Below are 25,790 nucleotides of genomic sequence, written 5' to 3'. Positions count from 1 at the left end.
AAAGATGTTTGGATTATTGAAAAGTATACAGCTCCCTTTCATCTGAGTGTTGAGAGCTGTCCATCAATTCATGTTGTGCTCAAAGTGCTCCAGATTGATGCATTTCACTTCAACATTTAAAAAGAATCTTCCCGGGGGTGCATGCCCCTAGAGGAGGTGAGGACCCCCCTAGAGGAGGTGAGGACCCCCCTAGAGGAGGTGAGGCCCGTCCACCCCCAAATAAAGCAGGTTAAAATAATTAAATTGAATACATGTTCTTTTAGTAAACACTGCAAACGGGTCCCACAGACCCAAACAGCACACAAAAGTTAAAGGTCAGCATATCATAATGTTAAAATGTGCTAAATATATACACTGCAAAAAACAAAAAAAAGAGGAGTAAAAGTAGCCCCCGACTTGTTTTATTTTTTGAAAGTAGCCCTCACCCTAAAAAAGGTTGGTGACCCCTGCTTTACAAGCTTCACAAATGTATTTATCGTGTGATTTTGGAAATAAAAGTTTCATATTCTGAAAGCCAAGACTTTGTTTATATATTATACGTGGGTAGCTATGACGTCAGAAGGAGTTACCGTAAATGAGAGCTGCCGTAAAAGTGTTTCTAGGATTTCTAAACGAACTATTACAGCTGTTATAAAGCATTAAATAAAAAGTCATGAAAGCGATAAGGAGGAGAAAAGGTTTAAGGAAGTAAGCAAGGAATACAGAATGTCGAAATCCTCTGTTTCACGCGATGTCGAACATTGAAGACAGAGGACGGCGGTCCCCCAATCTACACAGCGGGAGAACGAAGATCATAAAGCAGATCGGAGGAGACATCACGATCTTTCCCACATTAGTGCAATTCACCTATACTTAACCCCAAATAAAAGAACCCAATAAAAACAGTTGTTAAATAATAGTGAAGTCACGTTGTAATAATAACTCATCTCTCGGTTTGAGTGTTCTTTTTCTGCTTTTCTGACTATTTCTCATTGTGGGGAAAAATAACACCCAGGGTCCTGATCGTTTTAATGAAGTTGAATACAGAATATTCATATTTGTCAGTGATTTCATGTCAATTCGGCGAACATAAACATAAATGATCGTGGTGAAGATGATGATTAAATTAGGATTAAAAATCGGGAGAGCCGGCTGCATTTCCTCTCGTTCGTTTTTTTCGACTAAACAACATTATTTTGTTAAATAACAACATGGTGATGTTTTGGAAATGATTACATGTCTTATTTAGCACAGACTATGATCCTATCCGTGACATATGGATCTTAACAAAGATCCGCTATACATTAGTACCAGACATACTGTACATCCAGCTTACTGTATCGAAGTTGATTTCACATGAGCTCCAGTGTGGAACCCCACTGCACCCCCTGGTGGATCAATGATCCATTGCAGCTGGCTTCACAATAATTAAATGTATTTATCACGGGGGCGGTATCAAGTCAGACTGGGGGCCGGCTCTTCATCACGAACCGATCACGGGCCGATCACGGAACGTGCACGAGCCAATCACGACCCTCGCGTTTCAAACTGTCTGAAATAAGATGCTCCATCTGTAGTCTATAGTCATCTATGCATTCGATGATTTTGTTTGCATAATTGTTTTAAGGTCTCTTTAATTCAAGAGAGCTTTATCTCAGACAGGCTAACTGACTAAATAAAACGAAATAACTACATTTAAATTGTGCAAAATGATGATATATGAAACAATGAGTTGTATATATATTGTTATGCAGTTTCTACTGAGGAAGCTTTTCCTCTAATTTATCTGGGTATATTATGGCACAGAGCAATGAAGCGAGCAAGACATTTTAAACATTTTACCAGGATTTCTGCCACGACCTAATAAAGTACCTCAATTGCTTTGGTATTAAGTATAATGCAAAAACAGATTGTCCCAATTATATTCACTCTTCATGTTAAAAATCAAAATCAGACAGATGTCATTTGAGTGTCAGTGTGTGTCTTACCTCTTCACAGTAGAGTGGCGGACATCTTAACTGGCACACTTGTTTCCCGTTCACACAGTGACACGACAGACAGCCTTCGTCCCACTCTGATCCTGCCTGGCTCGAACACACACAAAATAATGATATTTACTCTCTTGACATAAGAAATGTAGGACCCTCTTTCATTCAGGTCGTTCCTTCATTCAAACTCACATTGCTGTGAGTCGAAAGGCAACTGGTCACAGCTGAGGATGAGCTGAGGATGAGCTGTGAATATACTAAAGCTCTGGGTGCACCCTGCTATGGAGGCCCATTATGATGCTTTAATTATAACACAACATAACACAAACTACTTTACATGTCTCATGTTTGCTATGGGAATCCTTGTTAAGTATTTACCCATGCAAATGCATCGACTAGGGGGTGCATTTGTAGCTCACACTGAGCCGTTTGTTGTTATAGTCAAGAACTAGTTTATTTAGAACACTATAGAGCAGGGGTGTCAAACTCAATTTCATCACGGGCCACGGAGGAATTATGGTTGCACTCAAAGGGCCGGTTGTAACTTTAAGACTATATCAAAATACATATATAATATATATTAAATAATTGGATTATTATCTGATAGGGTAATAACTTCATAATTAACTACGTCTGAAAGCAGAAGTCTAGGGCAAGTAATTGCAAGTCTCTTCAGTGAGAACGTCACAAAATGATTTAAAAAGAAAAGGCAAATTCTGGAAAAAAAAGTCAAAAAAAAGAAGTGACATTTTGGAGAGAAAAAAGTGACAAAAAAAGTCAAATTCTGAGAAAAGGGGAAATTCTAAGAAAAAAGTCATATTTTGAATTAAAAAAGTCAAATTCTGAGAGAAAAGTCAAATTTGAGATGCATTGTGGGACATGTAGTATGGGCAACGTGCTTCTGTAAATCGCCATGTGACCGTATAATAAACATAATAGTCTTTCAGAGCTCTTGTGGGGCCACAGAAAATGAAGTCGCGGGCCGGATTTGGCCCCCGGGCCTTGAGTTTGACACCCCTGCTATAGAGGGTCTTTATAGGGAAATGAGTCACCACCAGCTGACAGAGAGAGACAAATAGAAATAGTGAGAGAGAATGGGGATAAAAAGGAAAAGGGATGGAGAAAGTGAGAGATTAAACATGAAGCCTTTAATGAGAGCAGAAGAGGGACTGAGAGATAAAGCAGAGGAAACAAAGAAACAAAGAGAGGATGAAAGGCCTGGAGAGAAAAGATCAAGAGGGGGGGAATATGACCTCTTGTCAGTGTATGATTAGTTCTTATAATCCTATAATATCCCCTCATTCATAAATAATTCCTGGCAGGCTTGCCCGGTCCCAGTCCCCAGCTTTTCTACGGCACTTCCTACATAATTGATGAAGGTTGAGGGCTGCAGAGGCAATGTGGTGTAATGTGGTCCGAGGGGCATGTCACTCATCTTCTAATGGGCCATTCTTCATGAGTAAATAACACAATGGCAGTGAATTGGTGGGGGGGGGGGGTCGTAAACACCGCACTTATGCTAAGTTTCAGATTCGCAAAACAATGAGGCAGGTACAAAGGGAACTAGCTGAGCAGCAGATGTCTGTTTTCTCTGGGTGTGAGCCAGTGTGTGTGTGCGTGTACCTCTCGCATGATGCCCTGGTCATGGCAGGGGCAGAGGGCGGGGATGACACACACACCCTCAGAGTTTCTGTAGAGTCCGTCCTCACACACGCAGCCCTCGGTGGAGTGGCTGCAGTTCACCGGAGAGGAAGAGTAAATGTCCTCGCAGCTCCTCTCACACAGCAGGACCTCCTCCGACTCACTCCTCTTCCAACGCTCCCCGTCAGGACACGCTGCAGGGGGAGGGGTTATGAGGGGAAGAAAAGGTGTTAGGATGTAGAGGTCAAATAGAGAGGGGAGCGAAGATGAGACAGGAGGATGGTATGATGGAGAGGAGACATTTTTAACATATTAAAACCATTTATAAAACGAGTTAAAACACCCACTCACTAAACCCACTCCCATGAAGAGTTAGTAAAGATCTATCCTAAGTTTAAGAAATGCTAAAATACTAGTAAGGTGGTATTGAACAAGTGAAAAAGTGTGAATTTAAGCAAGGACTGATGGGACTGACGCAAATTAAGCATTAAAGGCTCAGATTGGGACGAGGTTAGGACCATGGGTAGGATATATGACAAATGTAAGAAAGGTTTTTTAATCAGGGCTAACTCAGCATGTTTCATTTAAGATTTGATTGCTTGATTTCAGCTAGAAAAAATGACACTACTACTACTGAAGTCATTTGAACCTTTTCTTTCTCTACAACACAACACATTCTGGTCCTGGAAACAATGGTAACCATATGCTGTTCTACTGTGCTGATTAAATTGGCCATTTTTAAAATAATGTTTGTAACATGTCTTTCTGTTCGACTATAGGACTATAGAAATACAAATAATTCTTAATAAATATCCCAAGAACCTGAATGAATACAGGCTTTCCGCCTTGACATCACAAACTATGATGTTATTTGAAAAGTTTGTTCAAAAATAACTTTGGGATGTAAAAATCGGTGCAAGTACTTCGGCATTACAGTCAATAATAAGCTGATAAAGCTGTCTAAGTTCAATATTGACAGATCCCTGATGATTTTGTTGTACTTTGAATTATTTTCATTTGTCACTACAGGTACTGAAAGTCTGGCAGTTATGTCAAGGCTCAGCTCGAATAGAAAAGGATATTATCACTTTGACCATCCATCCAAAGTTAAATATTGCTCTTAATGGATGTTTAACTCATATACTTTGAGTTTTTCTGTCCAGAGACACAAACATTCATATTGATATCATATGTCAAGCACTCAGTAAGATTCTGTATGCTGTGCTTTCTTGACTATCTGTTAATAATCACCTACTGCTGCTGCACAATTTATTCAGAATAATGATAAATAAAACATCTGCTACCTTTCCTCCCCTCACTCACCACAGTCAGGGGCAATGCAGGTGGTTGTGCGGCGGTCGGGGCCCTCACATGGGGCCCCTCCATACAGGCTGGGCTGCAGGATGGTTCTGTTGGAGCTCTGTTGTCCCGTACCACAGCTTTCTGAGCACGGAGTCCACGGGGACCAGCTGGACCACTCACAGTCCACTGCAGGGGGGAGATAAACATGCTTAGGTCAGTGTATTCATTAACCCTCATCTGTAAAGCAAGACATTACAATATTTTCCATCTGAGCATTATTCTTCAGCTCGGCCCAATAAATACAATTACAGTTGTTTAACCCAGATAGCTTCTCATAAAAGCCATTTGTTATTGGAAACACACACACTAGAAGGAAGTCACATTATGCACAAAAGAAACACATTTCTTTCTGGTCTCAACCAGGACAGTCTACTTTATGTGGCTGTCACTTGGAGAAAAATGAACAAAAAGATGAAGGCAGGAATAATCAATCACATTAAATACCAAATACATGTTTGTATTATCCCTTCTTTTTGACAGAGACAAAATGTGATGGGGCTCGGGTAGGATCTAAGGACATTTCCAGTAATAATAGACCCGGATCTTTATCTCAAATGTTCAATCCATAAATGACGATTGGTCATGTGGAGTTTTCGGAAAAACAGACTCTGGTAAGAACAAAGGGATTATAATCAAAACAACACAATAATACACAAAGCATTGTATAGATTCCACAATGTTCTTACTAGAGTGTGTTTCCTAAATATCCACTTTAGATGAGAGCAACCCACCCGAGTATTTCCCCCTTTTTGGGTGAAACATTCGCTGTCATTTGACTGGCGGTAAACACAGATTCTGAGGTTTTCGCCAATTACGATGGTCAGTCAGGTAAATAATTAAACAATGTCATTGGATATTGATGATTGCAACGATATAAAGTTCAAATAAAAGCAATGTTGATGTTCTGTCAATCTGCCGGTGGACAACTGGCATGCAGCATGCAAACACTTAAACTGGCATTTGGCTTGTCAGTGTTATATATTTTAATTCTGCCTATACAGTAACTCATTTGACTTTACATGTATACTTTGACAATTGACGTTAACCTTATTGGCCTTATTGGCTGTGATGATGTGTTTCCCACAGACCTCCGTGTAATGACTGAACATGCCGTATATATTTTATCGTCATTTTTAAAGTAAAAATATAGCAAATCTGAACTTTAGATCTTTGTGTTGTTTGGCTTGTGATATAAAACACAGCAGCTTTTAGGCAGGGAAAAATATTTGTTTTGCTTTGCACTGATTCTTTGTTTTCAGCGGAAAGTGGGCGGGGCCATCATTTTTGCCAGGCAGTGACTTAGAGCTGCTCTCATCTATGGAACTATTGCTATTATCATGATTAATAGTTTTTTAAATATGAAACAACTCCCAGGTTGAGATATAAATAAGATGTTCCCTTCAAACTCTGTTATACACTGCTCTCTGTGAAAGAGGAATTCACTTAGAGCTCATCCAGAGGAGAGAGGAGGCAGCAGGAGGATAAAAGGCACTGCTCATCAAACGATGATGGATAAAAACATCTCATGTGCGAATCACAGAGCGAGTCGCACATGAGAGTCTCTTACGAGGATCAGGGCTTGTATGCGACACTCTGCTTCCTATTATCTCTCATCTCTCTCCCTCTGCTAGTTTAAGATGTTATCATGATATGTTTACGAAACAAAAACCCAGTAATGGCCTTTGTAGGCCGTGATTGATGTGACTGTCGCTCAGTTATTTGAGCCAACTGTTGCAGCAGCTGTTACTCACTATAGATACGTTGACATATTCATCATGGACCTGACAATTCAACCAAAGATTATTGTTGCCGGTACTTTCCATGTTAAAAGAGAGGGGCCATATAAAGAGCAGGATATGCGTTTGGTAAGAACAGCTGTGACATAGCATCACTCACCATCACAGATCTCAGAGGAACAGTTGAAAACTCCTCTTTGACACACACTGTGAGAGAGAAAAATCAGGTGAGTGACACAATATGAGGGAAAAAGCAAAACTGACATTATTGAAAACTGAGAAACTTAAGCAATTATTACTAGTCAATGTATTGAACACGTTAGAAACAAATCAAACAATAATCATAAAAAGAGAAGCAAAATAAAAAATTTAAAAAACTTTCAAGGTATACAAATAAACAATTAAAATTGTTCAAAAGGGGCAAGAAGAAGCTTAAAAACGTTTTTGGTCCTATACCACTGTATATATACTATACTGTAGAACAAATCATTCCATTCAAAACAAACAAAAGCAAATAACTTTTACAGGTCCTGCTCATAACCATTCAGGATTTGGTTTCTAAATAATTGTTTTAGTTTAGATAAAGTTGCACAGTATTTCAGCTCATCATTACAGTAATTCCACAGATGAACACCTTTTGTTGTGATGCTATGAAGTTTGGAATTTGTTCAAATGGGTGGTTTTTTGAAAATGCAGTTTCCTCTCAACATGTGTATGTTTCCTCTCCGTCTACTAAGTCCCTGGATATTATGTGGCCATTGCTGATTTGGTTCTTTGAACATCATTTGGATAGTTTTATAGTCAACCAGGTCTTGTAGTTTTAGTGTTTTTAGTTTGATAAATCATCGATTTGTTGATTCTTTGTTTTATGTATAATATGTATGGCTCTTTCTTGCAGGATGAAGATTGGATGTGTATTTTTTTATATGTGTTCCCCCTAACCTCCCTCATGTCACAAGGCTGATCCATTCAGTATTTATTAAAGAGGATCAAAATGAGTCTGCGAAGATGAGATGACCTACGTTATGTCTGCTGTATACTAGACTATCTATTACAGCAGATATCATAGTACCAAACTGGATTGTTGTTTGACTAAGACAATGAAACTCAACTCTGCCAATGATACACAACACTTTTTTTGAGTAGCGTCTATAATTGCAAAATATCATTGTCAGATTACTTGGAATAGCGTGGCACATTTATCATGAATTAATCACAACATGGTCAACCCGACGGTGGTACGGTTCTAATTTCCTAATGTTTCAACAACACTTTACATAAACCCCTTTGCATATTGTTATTCTCTCCTATTCATACAACACCCTGCCATCAGACAACTTCTTAACCATGTGGTTTTAGTTTCCTTAACCTAACCATAGTATATATATGCTGATACAAAATATTTAAGTCACCTTGAAGCAAGTGTTTCAATAAAAATACATTCTGTTTTTCCCTTGTGTCACCATTTGCAGCTAAGGCCAAGCCTTATTCAACACATTAATACAACTCGAAAACTGCATGAACTTTCCAATTCTAATAGAGTGCAAAGTCAGCTACAGTATGCTCATTTCTCCTTGTGTTCTTTGTGTTCTACCCTCCTAAATGCTTAGAGAATAAGCAATATCCTCTGGGACTCAGTTACTGTGGATTAATCATCTCAGGGACTTTGTTATTTTAAAATGCTCTTTCAAATGTGGCCAATACATACAGCGTTCCCATACCTGAATTTTGTGGACACAAGCAGTGTCAATCAGTACCCTAAAATCTACCATGAGACGATAAGTTGTTTGTTTGATCATACTCAAAGCATCAGTACTAATATGCCACTTGATCTAGACCAATGACAAAGGGTTAAAATGATGAAAGCTGGGAGTAAATTACTACCGTTTGATCTTGGCTACAGCCTGAAAATGATGTGAAATATTAATATCATGGATTTATTTAATATCAACCAGAAATTCATTTTGAGTTTTAGTAAAGCTAGCTTATAATTTCCTCCATTATTTAAAGAAAACATGCTTGTAATGTTTGAAATATTTGACTAAACAAATGGACATGGTCAGCTCGATGTAAAAGCACTATGTGTCCGTGTGAGTCTAGACGCTCATGTGTAATGTATTACCATATGTTGCAGAGGTGCTGAAAGGCTGTTCCAGCTGGCAGCAGAGTGTCTGTGATCTCCTCAGTGCTCATATTCCAGCGCTGGTAAGCAGTCGGCAGGGACAGCAGTGAACAGGGACATTCAGCCTGGGACACACAGGAGCCTTCATGCAGCACCTGTGGGGGACACCGTGAGAATCAGATCATTTCACGGGTAATAGGATCCAACTACACAAAAACACACATGCACATAAACACATAAAAACACACGGGGTGTCCAGACCTGTCCGGGGGGGCACTTGCACCCAGGAGAGCAGGGTCCGGTTAAACACTGAGTGTGTGGCCACAAGTCTTCACAGGTGTAAGGACAGGAGCCTGAACAGTCACTGAACACCTGCCCTCGAGGACACTCTGCAACACACAAAGATAAAAGAACATACAATGAATTTCATTCTGTCTCATATACAGTTTTGGGGGTAACATGCTACAAAGTAACATGTTATTGTAATCTGATTACATATGTCTGTATCGCGTTACTGTTGATAACAGCAGGAATTACATTACAGTTATTAAACACAAAATCATTTTGGTTACTTTAAGGTCTTCAGCTATTTGCATAACGGGAGGACGGAAAAATAAATCAAATGTCCCTTTCCGATAGCGCGACACTCGAGTTCATGGATGAGGAGACGGAGCAAACATGGCAGAGTTGCATAGCACAGATAAACAGGCTTATCGGAGCAAAAGTGGAGAACATTTTGCCTGTTTCGACAGTGGAATACAAGCGGGCGGTCGCCATCGGACAGGAAAACTTTAGCAAACTTCCTGGACCAGTGTTTGGAAACTGAGCTAAAGAAACACGGCTGATTTCAAATAAAGAACTTGTGTACAGTATTGTCCTTATCAAAGTATAAATAAATTAGGTTTAACTTTATATTCTCATTTGTCATTTGATTTATGGGGCATCTCAGGTGATGTTACAGAAAGGTCCATATATATATTTCAATATACACATGTGGGATTTTTCTTTTCGTACACTTTACAATCTGTCCTCAGAATAGATTGTCTTAGCCACATTTGGGATCACCTTTCACCACATAAAACTATAAAAAAGTGAGAACACAACTAATTAATGTGGTTATGAGTTGCTTAGTTACCACTGAATTCAACTAGAACTTAGGAGTTTCATTGCTTGGTAAAAATACAGTATGTAATGTGCTAAATGTACACATTGAAATGATGTGTGTGTTTGTTTTTGTTACCAGGCCGGCAGCTGTTGGTGTTACAGGCAGTGTGCTGTTCTAGTGGTCCCACACAGGCCGTCCCACCAGGCTCCGGCTCTCTGAGAACCGTCTTGTTCCGTGATGACAACCCCCCACCACAAGAGGTGCTGCACTCACTCCAGGATGACCACTCGCCCAACAAACATCCCACTGGAGGGAGAGATGTCGGACACAGGCGGAGTATTAACAGGTGACACAACTTTCACTTTTAACACTGTGTGATGTACAAAAGGTTGGCACATTCTCAATTGTGCATGTTGGTACTTGTTCCTAGTCAAACAAGAGATGGGTGAGTCCTGATTCATCCGGATCATTAACCCGGATCCTAGTAATGACCTGGGAGTGACGAGTCTCCCCACTCCATTAACCCGAGTCCTTTGAGTCCTACACCTGGTGACGTACAAATTAAAACTATAAATTGCTTCACTCGCTACTCTCCTTATAACATGTCAAATCACATTACAACGTACCCCAGTCCATCTGCCTAGCCTATAGCAAGTAGGGTAGCTGCCAGAAGTTATTGTTTGGCTCAGGGCACGCGGATCAATGAAACTTCCTGCAGACTCGTGCGGACTCAGAGCCGTAACCGTAGCAGATCCAGAGATCCAGAGATCCAGACTCATCATGCACGAGTCAACAGCAGACTCAGATTCGCAAATCCTGACTGGATCAAGGGAACTTCCTTCACTGTGCAAAACATAGCAGACTCAGTGCGGACTCGGAGCCGTAACCGTAGTAGATCCAGAGATCCAGACTCATCATGCACGAGTCAACAGCAGACTCAGATTTGGTGAGCAGACTGAATGAGTGGATTACTCCACACAGTGCGAAACAGCAAACGGTTTCGGACTCGTCATGGTTTTCAGACTCAGTGTCAGCTCTATTTGTGATAACGTAGATGCATACTGTGCACAGATAATTTGACGACTTCACCCAGTCAAGTGTAAGAAGCCAAATACTACAATAAACAAGCATTAAGACACAAACGTTGTTAGATCATGTTTGTGTAGCGGAGGTTAATGTAACGATAGTTTAATATGCTCGTGAAATGCAAATCTCAACTGACAAATTCAAAATACACAAACAGTGGACTGCCACCCTCACTAGTAGCTCTAACATTTGAATGTATTTGAAGTTGGAGACTATGTGCTCCTGTTTCACCGGTAGGATATCTACGCTCTTGGTGACTCATATGACTCAAAGGACTCGTATGATCCGGATCTCTTCAATGACTGACTCAGAAGACCTTGAGTCCGTAAAAGGATCCGGATTTGCCATCTCTAAGTCAAACCTGGACATGATGGCAGATCACAGCTCTCCGTCTGCATGGTGTTCCCACAGGAGGGACCGCCCTCTGTGTCCTGGCAAAGGCGTGTCCTGGTCATCTGGCCCCGCCCACAGGAAGCTGAGCACGAGCTCCATGGGCTCCAGGGCTCATAAACCGGGCACTGGAGCTTAGTACACACCAGAGTACCATTCTCACACACACTGAAGAGGAAGGAGAGAGTTGTTGAAGAGATAAATACAAGTAAGTGAAGTGAATGTTGTAATGATGAAAGAACATCCATAACATTCATCTGTTTGCAACTTATATATATCAATATTCCAATTACTTGTATATAGACTATTCTGCACTATTTCTACTATATTCTATTTTATTTTATTTACTTGCACTATTGTATCTGTTTGATGGTGTTGCACTGTTGGAGGAGCCTGTGACCTAAGATTTTCATTAGCTATGCACAAATGACAATAAAAGCCTTGAATCTTGAAAAAAGTAAATTGCTTCTAACCAGGTGTTACAGTCCATGGAAAGCTCCTCTTTAGGGCGGAACTCCAGCGTCCCGTTGCCTGATGGGATACCACAGCGACACTTTGTCACTGGCACACAATGGCCATCCTGCAACAACTGTCCCTCTTGACAACGGCAACCTGAGAGATTAAGTAAAGTACAAATTGAGAAACCAAATAGTTTGCAGTCTTTAAAGCAACTGTTGATGCTACAAGTCAAAGTGTACCTGGATGGCAGGTTCCTTGGAGACACTGCACATGCTCCCATAAGTCAGTGCAGCTGCGAGGACATTGATTGGCACAGCTCTCCTCGTAGGTCCGCCCCCTGTCCTCACAGCGCTCACCTGAGAGACAAGGAAAGTCAATCTTTCCCACTTTTCATTAAAGCAAAGCAAAGCTCACTGAAACGACCGCAGACAGTAACATTTGGGCTTTTCTGCCAGGAGTGATATGAAAGACTTGCATGGAAATAAAGTCTTTGCAATAAATGATCTGAACACAAAACACACAGGTAGAAGAAATACTTTAATACTGTACTACAGTGTAAATATGCTCAGTTACAAGTAAAAGTCCTGCATTCAAAATGTTCCTCAAGTAAAAGTACAAAAGTTTAAGCATCATAATATATTAAAAGTACCAACAGTAAAATAACTCCTCATAGAGATTAGCCCAAGATGCTTTAATGTGTTAATCACTTATTTGAATTACTTCATAAACTGCTATTCAGCTTAACCTGCAATCATTTATAACTTCAAATGTATTAAATCTAAATCTGCATTGTAGCTAGTAATTAAGGTTGTAAAATAAATGTTAAAGGGCAAAAGGAGTAGCATACTGTCAAAATACTTTTACTTATGCAAAGTACTTGAGTAAAAGTAATTAGTTACTATCAACCAATAGCACAATATAATTGTTTGACCCACACATTTCTTGAAGACATTTCTACTTAATTTTGGATTAACTTCCTTTGTGTATGTGAGGATCTAAAACGTAAAATAAAATAAATTGTACCTGGGCAGAGTCCTGTGTTGCAGCTCTGGCTCTGGGTCTGTTGGCTCTTACAGAGGGGTCCTGGAGGAGAGGCCAGGGGCCGTCTGAAGCGCTGCCTGACTCCCCCGCTGCAGGGCTCCGCACACGCTGTCCAGGCGCTCCAGACACTCCACTGACACAGATCTGGAAGGGTACAATGATAATCATAACCAGCATCAACCCTTCTTAATGATAATGGCTGTAATTATCATGATGGCCGCTGTAATATCTGTAATTGCTGTAATCACCATCCAAGATAACAAAAGCATATTGTTGTTTGTGGACTGACGCACAAGCCTATTTGAGAGGGTGAAATGTCTGATTTATTTATGAGAGATAAGATTAAGTTCCATTTATTCATAGTAAATTAAAGCAATTTATCTTCACTGAGCAGTTGTAGATATCTGGAAATATTACGATGGAGTAAAAGACCTTCAATATTTGACATCAGAATCAAACTACGGTCCATTGGGCATGGTAGTAATTTAGAGACATTCACATTCACATCCAAATATGAGAAGAATGGAGCAATGATAGAGTGAATTCAGGATAAATCATTCTTTGCAGACACATGCTAAATCTAATCAACCTTACAGCAACATGGAAATCTTCCTTTCTTCAAACCCCTTTTCCATTTTTGTGAAATAATGAGAATAGGGCAGTGGGGATGCACAATGCTATATTTCTCAGTGGACGCTGATAACAAGCTTTAAATCTATCTACTGAAGGTAACTATTAATCTGAACCGTCAGCAATGAACTGACACATAAAACATATTCACAGGGATAACATTGGAAACCTGGAACCACACTTTTCTACAGATTCCAGATTAAAGTCTATTCTTTCTGTTTTAAATGCTCCCCAAACAGTTAAATTGATCCAATTGTACTGGAAAAACCGTCAGATTTTCTGTTACCTTATGAATAGACTACTTGTCCAATTCCACATCACAGTTAGAAATATGACATTGAGTTCTCCAAAGCTCCATTCCCAGACATCTTCTGTGCAACCTCTAAAATAATCACTAGCTCAAAATGTGGAAAAACAAAACATCCTACCATAAATATGTATGTGGACAACACACTGGGTTATGTAACAGTATAATCAAGTCAAAGAACAAATGAATAATTCAAGTAATTATGTCTCAGCAAGATTTAGAAAACACCTGACCATTGGTTATCTTGAATAGGCTCAAATATTGTAGTTTTGTCTCGACACATCTCTTAGAAGTCAATCAGCCCTCTCTGAGACTCAGAGAAGTGGAATACATATGAGATTATACGTCTATGGTTCAGGGCTTTAATAAATCTCTGATCTGTTGCTACGTTCAAGATCTCTGGTTTTCTGGGACAGGAATGCTAAATATTGCTAAAGCTATGTAGAAGTCACATTCCGTTTTTAAGCACCAAATACCTGAAATACAACATAACTTGAGGTCTGCTCCAACATGCATTGAAAAATAAGCTTTTCAATATTCAAGTCTTGAACTGTCATTTATTAACTTCAGTTCTGAGCTTAAAATCTTTTTTAGATGTGTCTTTTCTATTGGCTATGGCCTCTTATTCAACTTGTCTTAACAGCCTGTTTGTTATATATATTTATTTTATATTTGCCTTGCTTTGTAGTAATTGTGCATGAAAGTATTTCCTTTTCCTCTCAAGAGAAAGCCATGCTAGAGTAATTTCATTATCACCCTGGCCCACACTGTTATTATTTGTTTCTATGGAGCCATGCTTGTGTATAACCAGTTAACTGAGTTACTATCTGTAAATGGGAGCAGAGTATCAGACTGCTGCTACGTGCTGAAGTGAACTGGGGTGGAGCACAATCTTCCCATCATTGCTCCTGGAGTAAAAGGAGCAACTGACTGCATCTCTCTACTGAGATCAAATACACACTTGGTTCTTTTGTAAACATATTTTTGTCCACTATAACAAAACCATTACCGTTGCAGATGTTGGCGTCTGGACAGAGCCTCTCCTCCTCCAGCGGTCGTGGGCATTTGCTCTCCTCCTCCTCCTCTCTAGGGACCGGAAGACCTGATTCTAGGTCCAAACAGGCCCGGAAACGCCTCTGGATTGAGACAATTTTACTGCTACTTATGACTCCAGTCAGGGAGGACGAGGGCACACAGGGAGAGCAGGGAGTCCACTCTGACCACTCGCTGAGGATGACTGGAAGAAGGTAAAAAAAAAGGAAGGGTAACTAAATGAGGGCAATATTAAACCAGGACGTTTTTTTCTCCAACCCACATTTAGTGTGCTTTCTTACCTTCACACTCTCTCGTGTCACACTGCAAAGCTCCATCATGGCAGAGGCTGGAGGACAGAACATCCCAAAAACAGATTATAATCATAATATGTCAAGCGTAGTCATAGATTCCAGACAAACAGGCAAGCAGGGAGAAAACAACAAGTGGATGAAAATCAAAAGAACAGAATATGATTAAGATGCAGCACAGAGGCACAAATAAAGTGTTTGCCATGGCAAAAGTAATCCATTCTGAATTCATCCTATAAATGCAGGTCTTGGCTCTGCAACAACACAATCAGACACATCTGCTTAGTTAACACTTAATTCTCAAGCTTTCTGTGTTTTAAAAGTTAAAACTACTTGAGTAACTGATACAGAAATCATTAAGCCCTCTGCCAAATGTTTTAAAAAGCCAGGGTCTAACCAAGTACTAGGGCTGTGCAATTCATCATATTTTAATCTCGATTTTGGCTTGCAACGATTACGAAAACATTACTTTGCTGCGTGGCTTCAGCTGAATACTTTGCAGTTGAATTATACTTAAAGTTCAGGGTAATCAACTGCTAAAAAGATACTTAAAAAAATAAAATGTTTAAAGTTCAATAAATTGATGTTTTCAAAGTCAATGAATAATCATATTTAATAATCGTGATATCAATATTGACCAAAATAATCATGATTATGATTTTTGCCATGATCGAGGAGCCCTACCAAGTACTGCAGCCTATGGTGACCATGGCCCCCTGGGGGAGGGTGACAGGTGTGGGGGGTGGTCCGGAGGCTTGGTGCTGCAGGTGGATGCAGCCACACTCCTCTGGAGGAACACAGGTACCATTCTGCTGCAGCAGGCCCTGAAGAGAAAATCACACAATTCACAGAAAGGAAGAACTGATGCAGTGATGCTTTTATATTTTTGTTTAATTTGGTTTGAACATTCAGGCCAAAATAAGAACTGTTATTTTCCCTTATATCTACAGATCCATGCTCAATCATTATATATATGTACAGACAAGGCAATATACTGTATATATGCAACCCAGTCTCACGGCATTTCGTGTTATTAGTCACGAAATTAATTGAATCTATTGATTCGTGTTCACCAACACGATTTTCACCTTTTTTTCATGTCACACAGAACGATTTTAAATGCAATGTATTTCTATTGGTAGTATGTTTCGTGCCTGCAACACGTCTTTTTGTCCGGTCGGGTCTTGGAAGACCAGAAGCTGTGTGGTTCATAAAAACATGTTCTTACTCAATATCTTACCCTAAGCCTAACCCTATCCCTTTTATTTTAAATTGTATAATGTCTGAGTTTTTTTGCCGTCAGTGAGGAAAAGAAATGGGGCTCAGAGCCTCAGAATACTGACATCTGTATTTTATGTCATCTTTTTTTCCTTCTAATTTGTTATTATTTGGTGCAGGCACGAAACACACTACCAATATAAATACATTGCTTCTAAAATCGTTCTGTGTCAGAATACTTAAATCTGTATTTTTTTAAATGTCTTTTTCCTTCTAATTTGTTATTATTTACATTGCTTTTAAAATCGTTCTGTGTGACACGAAAAAAATGGCGAAATCGTGTTGGTGAACACGAATCAATAGATTAATTTCGTGACTATAACACGAAATGCCGTGAGACTGTGTTGATATATGCTACTAACCATATAGGCATTTGTCAACAATTAAATAGTCAAACATATTTATGTTGCAGGTATTAACTTTGAAAAAGAAACATGTCAAGCAGCTGGATCAATATTTTTCATAACAACATTATTTTTAAATAAACCCAATGTATTTATGTCAAAGGAATTCCTCAAAGTGATACAACTCCAGAGAATATGCAGCTCCTCTTGGCTTTACAGAGCTTTATAGTGAGTTTCAGTAAATGTTTAGTTACTGTTTTTGGTTAACCTTTTTTTAAAGAGGGTTTTGTTTGGCTCTCCGAAAATCTGTTTGAACCCACTGTACACTACCTGCTCCGCACCAACCAGCAGACAGACAAAGTGAGAGACTAGCTAGGTAACATATAGTTGAGCATTAAGCAGCTAAAGAGCCAGACATTTCCCTCAGGACTTAAAAAAGAGTGAATATTGGATTTACATTCATCAGGTGAAATAAACAACCCCAAATGAATGATAATGATGCACTCACAAGTAATAAATGATTTCCAACAAGTTTGCCATTGTGTTACTGCAGGTAAAAGTATTTAATGACATACAGAAAAGTAATCAATGTTTGGGAAATGAATTACGGTACTTTGGTGTTTTACACCTCTGGGTATCTGCTTTTTGTTATTTCTTTCATTTATCTCCCCCCACTGCTGCTGTAGGTGCTGTGAGAGGAGTCTTTGCAGTAAACAAAGCTAGAAGCCCCAAACGGAGCAAAACCACATTACAGAAATGTCCTCATATCAAAGTAATTAACGACAATACTGTATGAAGCAGTGCATATTTTACTTTCTAAACTAATGCCAGAGAAGTTTTATTCTGGCCTGGACACAAATACAGTCCAGCAGTATGCGACTATGTTTACATGCATTTGAAGTCTTATGCTTTAGATTGCAGATATAAAGTTTGTAATGAGTTAATTTTGACTTGACATCATATTTTTGGAGTCTTTCTTCTACCTCAAGTGAATTCAGGTGTAATTAAAGTAAAAAAAGACTGTTCACTGTGAAGCATGTTTGTCAGTGTGATGTGAGAAATAGCTTGTTTTGCATCTCACATATTTGATGAAATTGTCTTAAACTGTCTGACTCATATGTGTTTAATTATCAACAGAAAAGAATGTGTCTTTACTTAACAGTATTAACTTAAGTCTCACCTGCCATGTTTATTGTCAGGAACCAGAATCCTGAATGTAGAACAATTATTCACATTCACATAATACAAATGATCTAATTTTGTGTGAGGATGTATGATGATTTACCATAGTGTTTCCTATATAAATATGGGGAATGGGATTCTCACCTGTGGGCAGTAGCAGCCAGGTGTACACTGCCTGACTCCTGAACAGAGATCTCCACGGCCCTGCAGCACACACTGCTTCTCACAGGGAGCACCACAGGCGGAGTACTCAAATGGGGCTTCACAATCTACAAACATGAGAAAACACATCACAGTATTTAAATGAAGGAAATCAAACACACTCAACCTAATGCATGTACCAGATCAATCACATTCTGCTGATTCCTGTGTACATTATAGATGCCAATATGCATAAAAGGAATATTCAAGTGCACTTTGAACCATGGGAGGATCACAGACAGGCCTCTTTGTTTCATACAGATATATATAAACAGTTTCCATGGTTGTTAACTCACCTCCACACTGACTGAGACTGCACGTCCTGCTCTGGGTTTCAACAGGAGTGCACTGTTGCCCCCTGGTGGCCGGGGAGAGGGCTACACGGTAGCGCTGCTGCCTCTGAGACTGACAGGAGCACGGAGACCAAACACTCCACCCCGACATGGGACAGTCTGCAGTCAGAAGAAAACAAATCCATCACTCTGGTGCTACATGCTGTTTTTTGTGATACACTTACAATCTGTGAAGCAGCCCTTTGACTTATACTCACTTGACCCAGAGACGGTCCCAGGACTGCTAAATGAATTAGTGTATAATAGATATATTTTGTACCAAAAATGATGTCTTCCTCTTAACAATCAATATAAAAGCTAGCTGTCTTACTGGCATCAGCTACTAAAGTACAATTTAGGCAGACCCAGAAATGAAATAAGCAACCATGATGATCTGACACAAATAGCAAAAGATGGTTTCAGATTTAAAATCAATCTTTGCATAAATCAATTCTCCAAATAAGATATGACTAGGACTGGAAACAATTTTTCTTCTTTTTTTTGACAAGCAACCCAAAATGAATGGATTAATCACAATCTTTATTACATTTTTTGATCCCTGATTTGTATCAATTTCAACCAAGCTTTTAGAAAATAATCTGGACAATTAAGCACACACAAGGTAATATTGTACACTATTACATATCAACATAAATATGAGATGGTATTAAAATAAGCCTAGCTAATATCAACCGAAAGCAGCATCTTTGAGTTTTGTGTGCACCTGGACAGGGCCGTTTGTAACACAGCTGGGTTTCCTCTCTGTTCCTCTCAGCCTCGATCTCAGAGGGACACGCTGCATCTCCTCCCTCCTCACACACACACACCCTGCGCCGCAACACCGAACCTGCGCCACAGCTCCGGGAACATGGTGACCATGGCGACCAGGGGCAGAGATCATCTGGGGACAAGGGAGTCAATATGATCAGGGCAAGTGTGAACTGTATTGCTGACATCCCTCTTCCAAGATAGTATATACTATATTTATCAAAATAACTTAAAATAAATAAATGATGTGCATCTGTTTTTGGTAATGGGCACAATCTAAAGATGGCTATGAATGAATGAAATTACATAATTGTGGCATTTTGTAACAAACCCAGACAGGGAGGAGTGTGACAGTCCTGGGTTTCTCTTTCCGGCCCGCTGCAGTGAGACCCGTTGTTCCGTGGGGGGGGGTTGATGCAGGCGCGGGTGTGAACCTGGGTGCCTCGTCCACAGGTCACTGAGCAGTCAGACCACACTGACCACGGGGTCCAACCACCGTCCACTGCACACAACACAAAGCACTTGGTTATTGGATAATTAGCTGAGTATAAAGTTGAACACATCTGCAGCTGTGCCCACATTTTCACACACTGTTTACTCTTGTCTAAAATAATTGCAGTGACCCACCTCTGCAGTCAATGTCTTGGCAGTAATCTCCCTCTGGGGTGCATGTGCTAGGAGGAAAAACAAATGTACAACATCATTTGAGTACTCATTTTCATTTTTTTGCAAACCCTTTATCAGCCAAATACACTTTTCCTCTATGTTTTTGTGCATCATTCTTACCATTGTTTACACTCGCCCTGCAGCCAACTGTCTCCCACTGAAAGCTCCTTGTCGTCATGGAGACAGAGAGGCGGGCAAGGTCCGGGGTCGCAGGATTTATGCTGGACTTCCTCAAACTGGCAATCTGCTCCTTCGGTTTCTGGGACCAGAGACCTGACACACAACAGACACAAAAGTCTTTTTAGAAATAATTTGTTGAGAGGTTGGGATGAACAGTTATTTATGAGTTGTTTCCCCTCACCTGTATCTGGTTCTCTGGCCCTGCCCACAGGAAACGCTGCACAATGCCCAACTGGACCAGGAGCTCCAGGTGCAGGAGGCCTGGCAGCTGTGATTGGTGCAGAAGAGCTGTCCGTCAGAGCAGCTGCAGTTGTTACAGTCCACCTGATGCACGCTGCCGGCTGCCCAGATCTGTCCCAGTGAGTCCGTACAGTCACACTGCCAGAGCTGCACACACACCCCGTCCTGCTGCAGCTGGCCTGGACACATAGTAAACAAAAGTGTACTATGTTAATAAACATAGGGTTTTTTAGCCTATTATTGCAGCAGCTGGTTTAGGGTCATAGTTACTAGCCCTGCATGCACTGAACTGAATATGATTGATTCCTCATTTACCAAAATAGAAAATATTTAGAATTTTGTCATTAACCTTCACCTGTTTCAAGCCGTGACAATTGTTTCATTTTTACTGATCCCGTTTTTTGACATTTCTGCATCAAATACAATACTCCCCGTTTGCATAACAACATTTAAATACCAGAACAGCAACATTTGCAAAAAACGACTCCAAGTTCTGTCTAAAGATGATGAACATATTCTTGAAAACTATTTTTTGATAGACCAGGGTTGAGCCAAAAAAATAAATAAAAAATAAACATTAGAACTTATAGAACATTTTGTGCTGTCATTTTATTGAATGTGTTTGGTTGTAAAATAACAGTATTCTCCCTGTATAACTTTAGGTTCTGTATTTATTTTAGTGTTTGATCAAATCAAATCAAATAAAATCAAATCAAAGTTTATTTATAAAGCACATTTAAAAGCGATTTTTGGTCGGGCCAAAGTGCTGTACATGTAATAAATACTACAATCATAAAAACACATTACTACAATCACAATAAAAGACAATAAATTACAACAGATATATAAAAAAAAAAAAACACAGGGAAAAGTCAGGAAGTCGTGCTCCGCTCTGACTAAAAGGCCAGGGAAAAGAAGTGTGTTTTAAGAGTAGATTTAAAAACCCCTAGGGTCTGGGCCGACCTCACATGGAGGGGCAGAGTGTTCCAGAGCCTAGGGCCAGCTGCTGCGAAGGCTCGGTGCCCTCTGGTTTTGAGCCTGGTCTTGGGCACTATCAGCAGCAGCTGGTCAGCAGACCTTAAAGCTCTGGCTGGGGTGTAGCGCTGGAGGAGTTCAGCTATATAGGCCGGAGCCAGCCCATTTAGTGCTTTAAAAACAAATAAAAGGAGTTTAAAATCAATTCGGAACCGAATTGGAAGCCAGTGCAGTGAGGCCAAATCTAATAAAAAGAAAATGTAAAAAACAGTTTTTCTCATCAGAACTTTATTTAAGGTATTTGAATGTAACATTTAAAGACAATGGATTTTGAAAAGAGAGGAAACATCTGTAACATTACAGTGTTTTCCTGTAAAATCTTTAAGGACAATTCCTGTATATTAATTGCACTTTATTTCAGTTAAAGTATTTTACTTTAATTTCTTTTAATTTTATGGTTTTTGTTTGGCAGTCATTTGACTGTTCTTTTACCTTTTTTTGCCCTTAGAAGTATTAGTGCTGTACTTTTATTAAAGGTTATTGAACCACTGCTGCCAGTCATTTGACAGTTTTTTTACGATTTTTTTTTTACAGTGTAGATACCATTATATATAATTTGGTAATTTTGTCGAACTAACCCTTTACATGGTTTATCCTAAATATGGCTTGACAGCACCCAGGCTCATTGATATACAGCATAGTTTGTTCAAATACACATACACTGTTGTTTATCTATCTAGGACACACACGTAAACACACACACACACACACACACACCTTTAGGGCAGCGGCAGCCGGGCTGACAGTCGGTGTTGCCCTGGCACTCGATGCCCTGCTGGAGGTCTGAGCAGCGCTGTGGACACTGGTTGGCACACGACACAAACTCCTGGCCTGGCGGGCATCCTTTCTCATCTGACAAAACACAAACAGAAGGTCATGAATTTGTTCCATGACGCCCCAGGCATTTTCTTTGCCTCACCAAGAATGCTATTCACAGCCTGTGGTGACTTTTGGAATACAAAGACTTGTCTCACCGCATGGTTTGGTGTTGCAGGGTTTGACCTGGTTCTTCTCTCCTTCACACTTCTTCCCCCCGTTCTTGGGCGGAGGGCTGGAGCAGGAGCGGGTGCGTATGGAGCGCCCCCCCCCGCAACGCTTATCACAGCGGGACCATGGACTCCAGCGAGACCAACCTCCATCAACTACAGCATCCACACACAAATAAACAGAATTAAATCAAGAGACATACAATAAGTTTTTTGCATGTTTTATAACAACAAATCACATACTTTAACCAAAATCATCATTCCAGTCTATCACAACTTCATATTTTACGCCATAGTTTCTAATGGGTATATGACAATGTTTTTAACAATGGTGTTGATATGTGGCAACCATTTGTTGGTCATTTCAATATTTTAAGAAACGAATTAACAAATAAATCAAAGCAGAATATCAACTGAATTTATTGGGGCAGAAACAGCATTATTAATAGTACAAAGTGTGTACTTTGTGCACTTAACTCAACAAATTAAGTTTGTGCACTTAACAAATGTGATTTACAACAATGCATAATGTGTGGGACAAACCTGAGGGCAAGGACTAAATAGTGGCGCACAGATAAAAAAATGTAATAGTCCAAATGTACTGTACAGTCACAGTCAGTCTTTTTCATGGATTTGCTATTTTGACTCTACATGCTGATCAGGCTGCTGACCTCTGCAGGGCTTGATGTTACAGAAGCGATGCTCCAGGTTCCCCCCCAGGATGTCTTCACACCAGGAGCCGTTGGAGCGGGGGCTGAGGAAGGTTCGGATCCTCTGCTGCTGACCCACCCCGCAGGACCGAGAACAGGAGCTCCACTCCCCCCAATCCTTCCAAGAACAGTTCCTCCCCGCACAGTCCGTCCCCTCACATACCTCGTCTCCATCTTGGAACATATCACAAAAGACATCATAGCACTTCACATTTTAGTAGGCAATATTAGAAGTAATATGTGTTGCCTCGTCTAATCAAATTGAGATTTCTTACAATAAGATATGTACAATATGTAGTTTTTTAAGTGAAAAAAGTTGGTAGGGCTCATTTAAAAAGCAATTAGATTAAATTAGCAGTTTATTAAGATTAAATTATAGTTCTAGTTAAGGCCATAAGAATGTCTGAATCATTGAATTTCATTCAAAAGCTAAATTGTTTCCCTACTCTGTTGCTTTTACACACATACTGTATACAAGTTACAAACTAAAATGGTGTTAACCCCCCATCTGGAATAAAACTTTAGATAAAATCCTAAAGTAAACACTCTATGCTCAGGCAAGATTTCGATAAAATCCGATCCTATGTACAAATAAAACTTCACAAGTATTGATCAAACGGCCTTCACGTACTGTACAGCTAGCGCGTTCTTATTTCTTCTGATGTCTGTGTGATCAAAACAGTAAATCAAAAAAAATAATCTGGATCTGTGGTCTCTGAGATAAGAATTATGAATGATTACAAACAAAGCCCCAAAAAGCAAACTTACAGATGTTACCACACTCAGTTTGTGTAGAAGTTTTACCAAGGAGAAATTGAAGATTAATACATCACATGCTCTCTAACACACTGGAATAATTAATTCTCTGTTGTCGGCTGTAAGCCCTTAGTGAGGCAGCTTTCATCTTATTACAAGTGTTGCAGTATTTTTGTAAAAATGTCACTGAGCAGTTCCTAACTTAATGTTCACACAGCCACTTTATCAACAACTAGGAACTACAATGCTCTACTGTTAGATACTGGAGTACTGGAAGTTGAGTTTCTATCCTAAAATAACACAGGATAACAATGTAAGTGAGCAGATGGTAAAAAAGGAAAGACTTAGCAGACTTCAAGGAGAGAAACTGTGAGAGGTCGTACCTGAGCACTGGGGCAGGTTACAGGCCTTCTCTTGGTGAGAGCTTCCAGAGCAGGGGGGTCTGATACATTGTCTGTGACGGGTCTTCATGGCCGGGCTGAGGGCATCAGTGCAGGTCTTAGTGCAGGGACTCCATACTGACCACGGAGAGAAGCCAGCATCCTCATCTAAAGAGCAAAGAGGAGGAAACAGGATGAAAAAAGGAAAGCATTTGAAATATTAATTGTTGATGTTGAGGGAAAATATGCTAGTATATAGGGTTGAAACTAAAAGTAACAAATCACAATAGCATGTACCATAAAGACACATACACTGTAAAGACCAGTAAGTGATGAAAGCAAGAGAAAACTCTATTTGTAGTTGCACTTTGAGTGAAGAGATCATTTACCTGGTAAAACCGGTTCTTCAGTCGGACCAACAACAACTGCAACAAGCAAAAAAATCTAAATCAGTACCAGCTCCGCTTTTTAAAAATCAGTATACAAACAAGCAGTTTATTGATCATGGGTACAGATGAGGGATACAGAATATCCCTTTATAATTCAATTTTCTGTTTGATTTAATTGACTGACTTGACACCCTAATCCTCACCTGTATTTGTTTTCCTTTATCCCTAAACACACACATTAAATACAGCACCACCTCAACTATCCACTGTACCTGGGCAGTCAGGGGCCTGGCAGTAGGTGGTTTCCTGGCGTGGCCCCTGGCAGTCCCTCCCTCCATGGGCTGGGGCAGGCTGGGTGCAGCTCTTGGAGCGGGTCTTCAGTCCCAGACCTCCACAGGACAGTGAGCAGGGGCTCCAGGGGCCCCAGGGGGACAGGCGGCCGTCAACTGGGCAATGCTCCAAGGAACAGTTCCACCTGCCATGTTCACAGCCGCTACAGAACAGAGTGAGGTGAGAGTGGTTTGAAGAGTGTGACTGGGAAAGCAGTCATCTCTATGGAAAGGTAACAGCTTCACAATTAGAAAACTCACTTCTTACTTAGTATGTGCCTTAAAGGTCTCCTATCATGCAAAATGCACTTTTTGATGTCTTTTATACATAAATATGTGTCCCCTGTAACCCTCTCTCTTTTCCTCCGTACCCAGATCTCTAAAAAAGGGGCTACAACGGAGCTGATCCAGATTTGCTGCCGATATGATGTAATATCTGAAATGTGGGCTGGCTTTACACCCACGGCCCTATCAGAAACGTCGCCATCAGAAACAATGCGCAACATCTTTTGGAAGTAATATGGTCTTTGTTTGCATTAACAAGCATCGCTAACACTCCGAGCTACTGACCCAGAATCAGCACTTCTCTAACAGGGCTGAAACAGAGGGATATGAGGGATGTCTAAAATGCATGATCTGTTTGGTATTTTGAGAAAAAAAACTTCATAGACATGCTTTTTATATATCCGAGACTTATAATATATGCCTAAAAATAGTATAATAGGAGACCTTTATATTTTATTTCAACCCAGGTGCCTCATTTTCATAATAAAACAGGACCTCAAACTAGGAGGTTTAATTAGACATTTAAGAACCAATATAAAC

At 40.0% G+C, this 25,790-nt stretch overlaps 1 protein-coding gene across 1 annotated transcript in view; it reads right to left on the bottom strand.

Moving 5' to 3' along the window:
- The window catches only part of scospondin (subcommissural organ spondin), a 98,855-nt gene that overhangs the window by 18,524 nt on the left and 54,541 nt on the right, over positions 1-25,790 (bottom strand). Inside the window, 27 exon segments of the mRNA XM_034126771.1 lie at positions 1,968-2,063; positions 3,591-3,802; positions 4,932-5,096; positions 6,867-6,913; positions 8,829-8,983; positions 9,090-9,217; positions 10,069-10,239; positions 11,381-11,577; positions 11,883-12,021; positions 12,108-12,224; positions 12,892-13,053; positions 14,856-15,083; positions 15,181-15,227; positions 15,874-16,013; positions 18,138-18,262; positions 18,491-18,646; positions 19,251-19,427; positions 19,626-19,796; positions 19,922-19,968; positions 20,081-20,233; positions 20,322-20,559; positions 22,133-22,267; positions 22,390-22,557; positions 23,073-23,285; positions 24,251-24,415; positions 24,637-24,672; positions 24,909-25,129. Of these exon segments, the coding sequence (XP_033982662.1) occupies positions 1,968-2,063; positions 3,591-3,802; positions 4,932-5,096; positions 6,867-6,913; positions 8,829-8,983; positions 9,090-9,217; positions 10,069-10,239; positions 11,381-11,577; positions 11,883-12,021; positions 12,108-12,224; positions 12,892-13,053; positions 14,856-15,083; positions 15,181-15,227; positions 15,874-16,013; positions 18,138-18,262; positions 18,491-18,646; positions 19,251-19,427; positions 19,626-19,796; positions 19,922-19,968; positions 20,081-20,233; positions 20,322-20,559; positions 22,133-22,267; positions 22,390-22,557; positions 23,073-23,285; positions 24,251-24,415; positions 24,637-24,672; positions 24,909-25,129 (4,009 nt within the window).

The sequence above is a fragment of the Trematomus bernacchii genome, unplaced genomic scaffold, assembly GCF_902827165.1.
Source record: "Trematomus bernacchii unplaced genomic scaffold, fTreBer1.1, whole genome shotgun sequence".
In the NCBI taxonomy this organism is placed as follows: Eukaryota; Metazoa; Chordata; class Actinopteri; order Perciformes; family Nototheniidae; genus Trematomus; species Trematomus bernacchii.
This window is presented reverse-complemented; position numbering and strand designations above follow the sequence as displayed.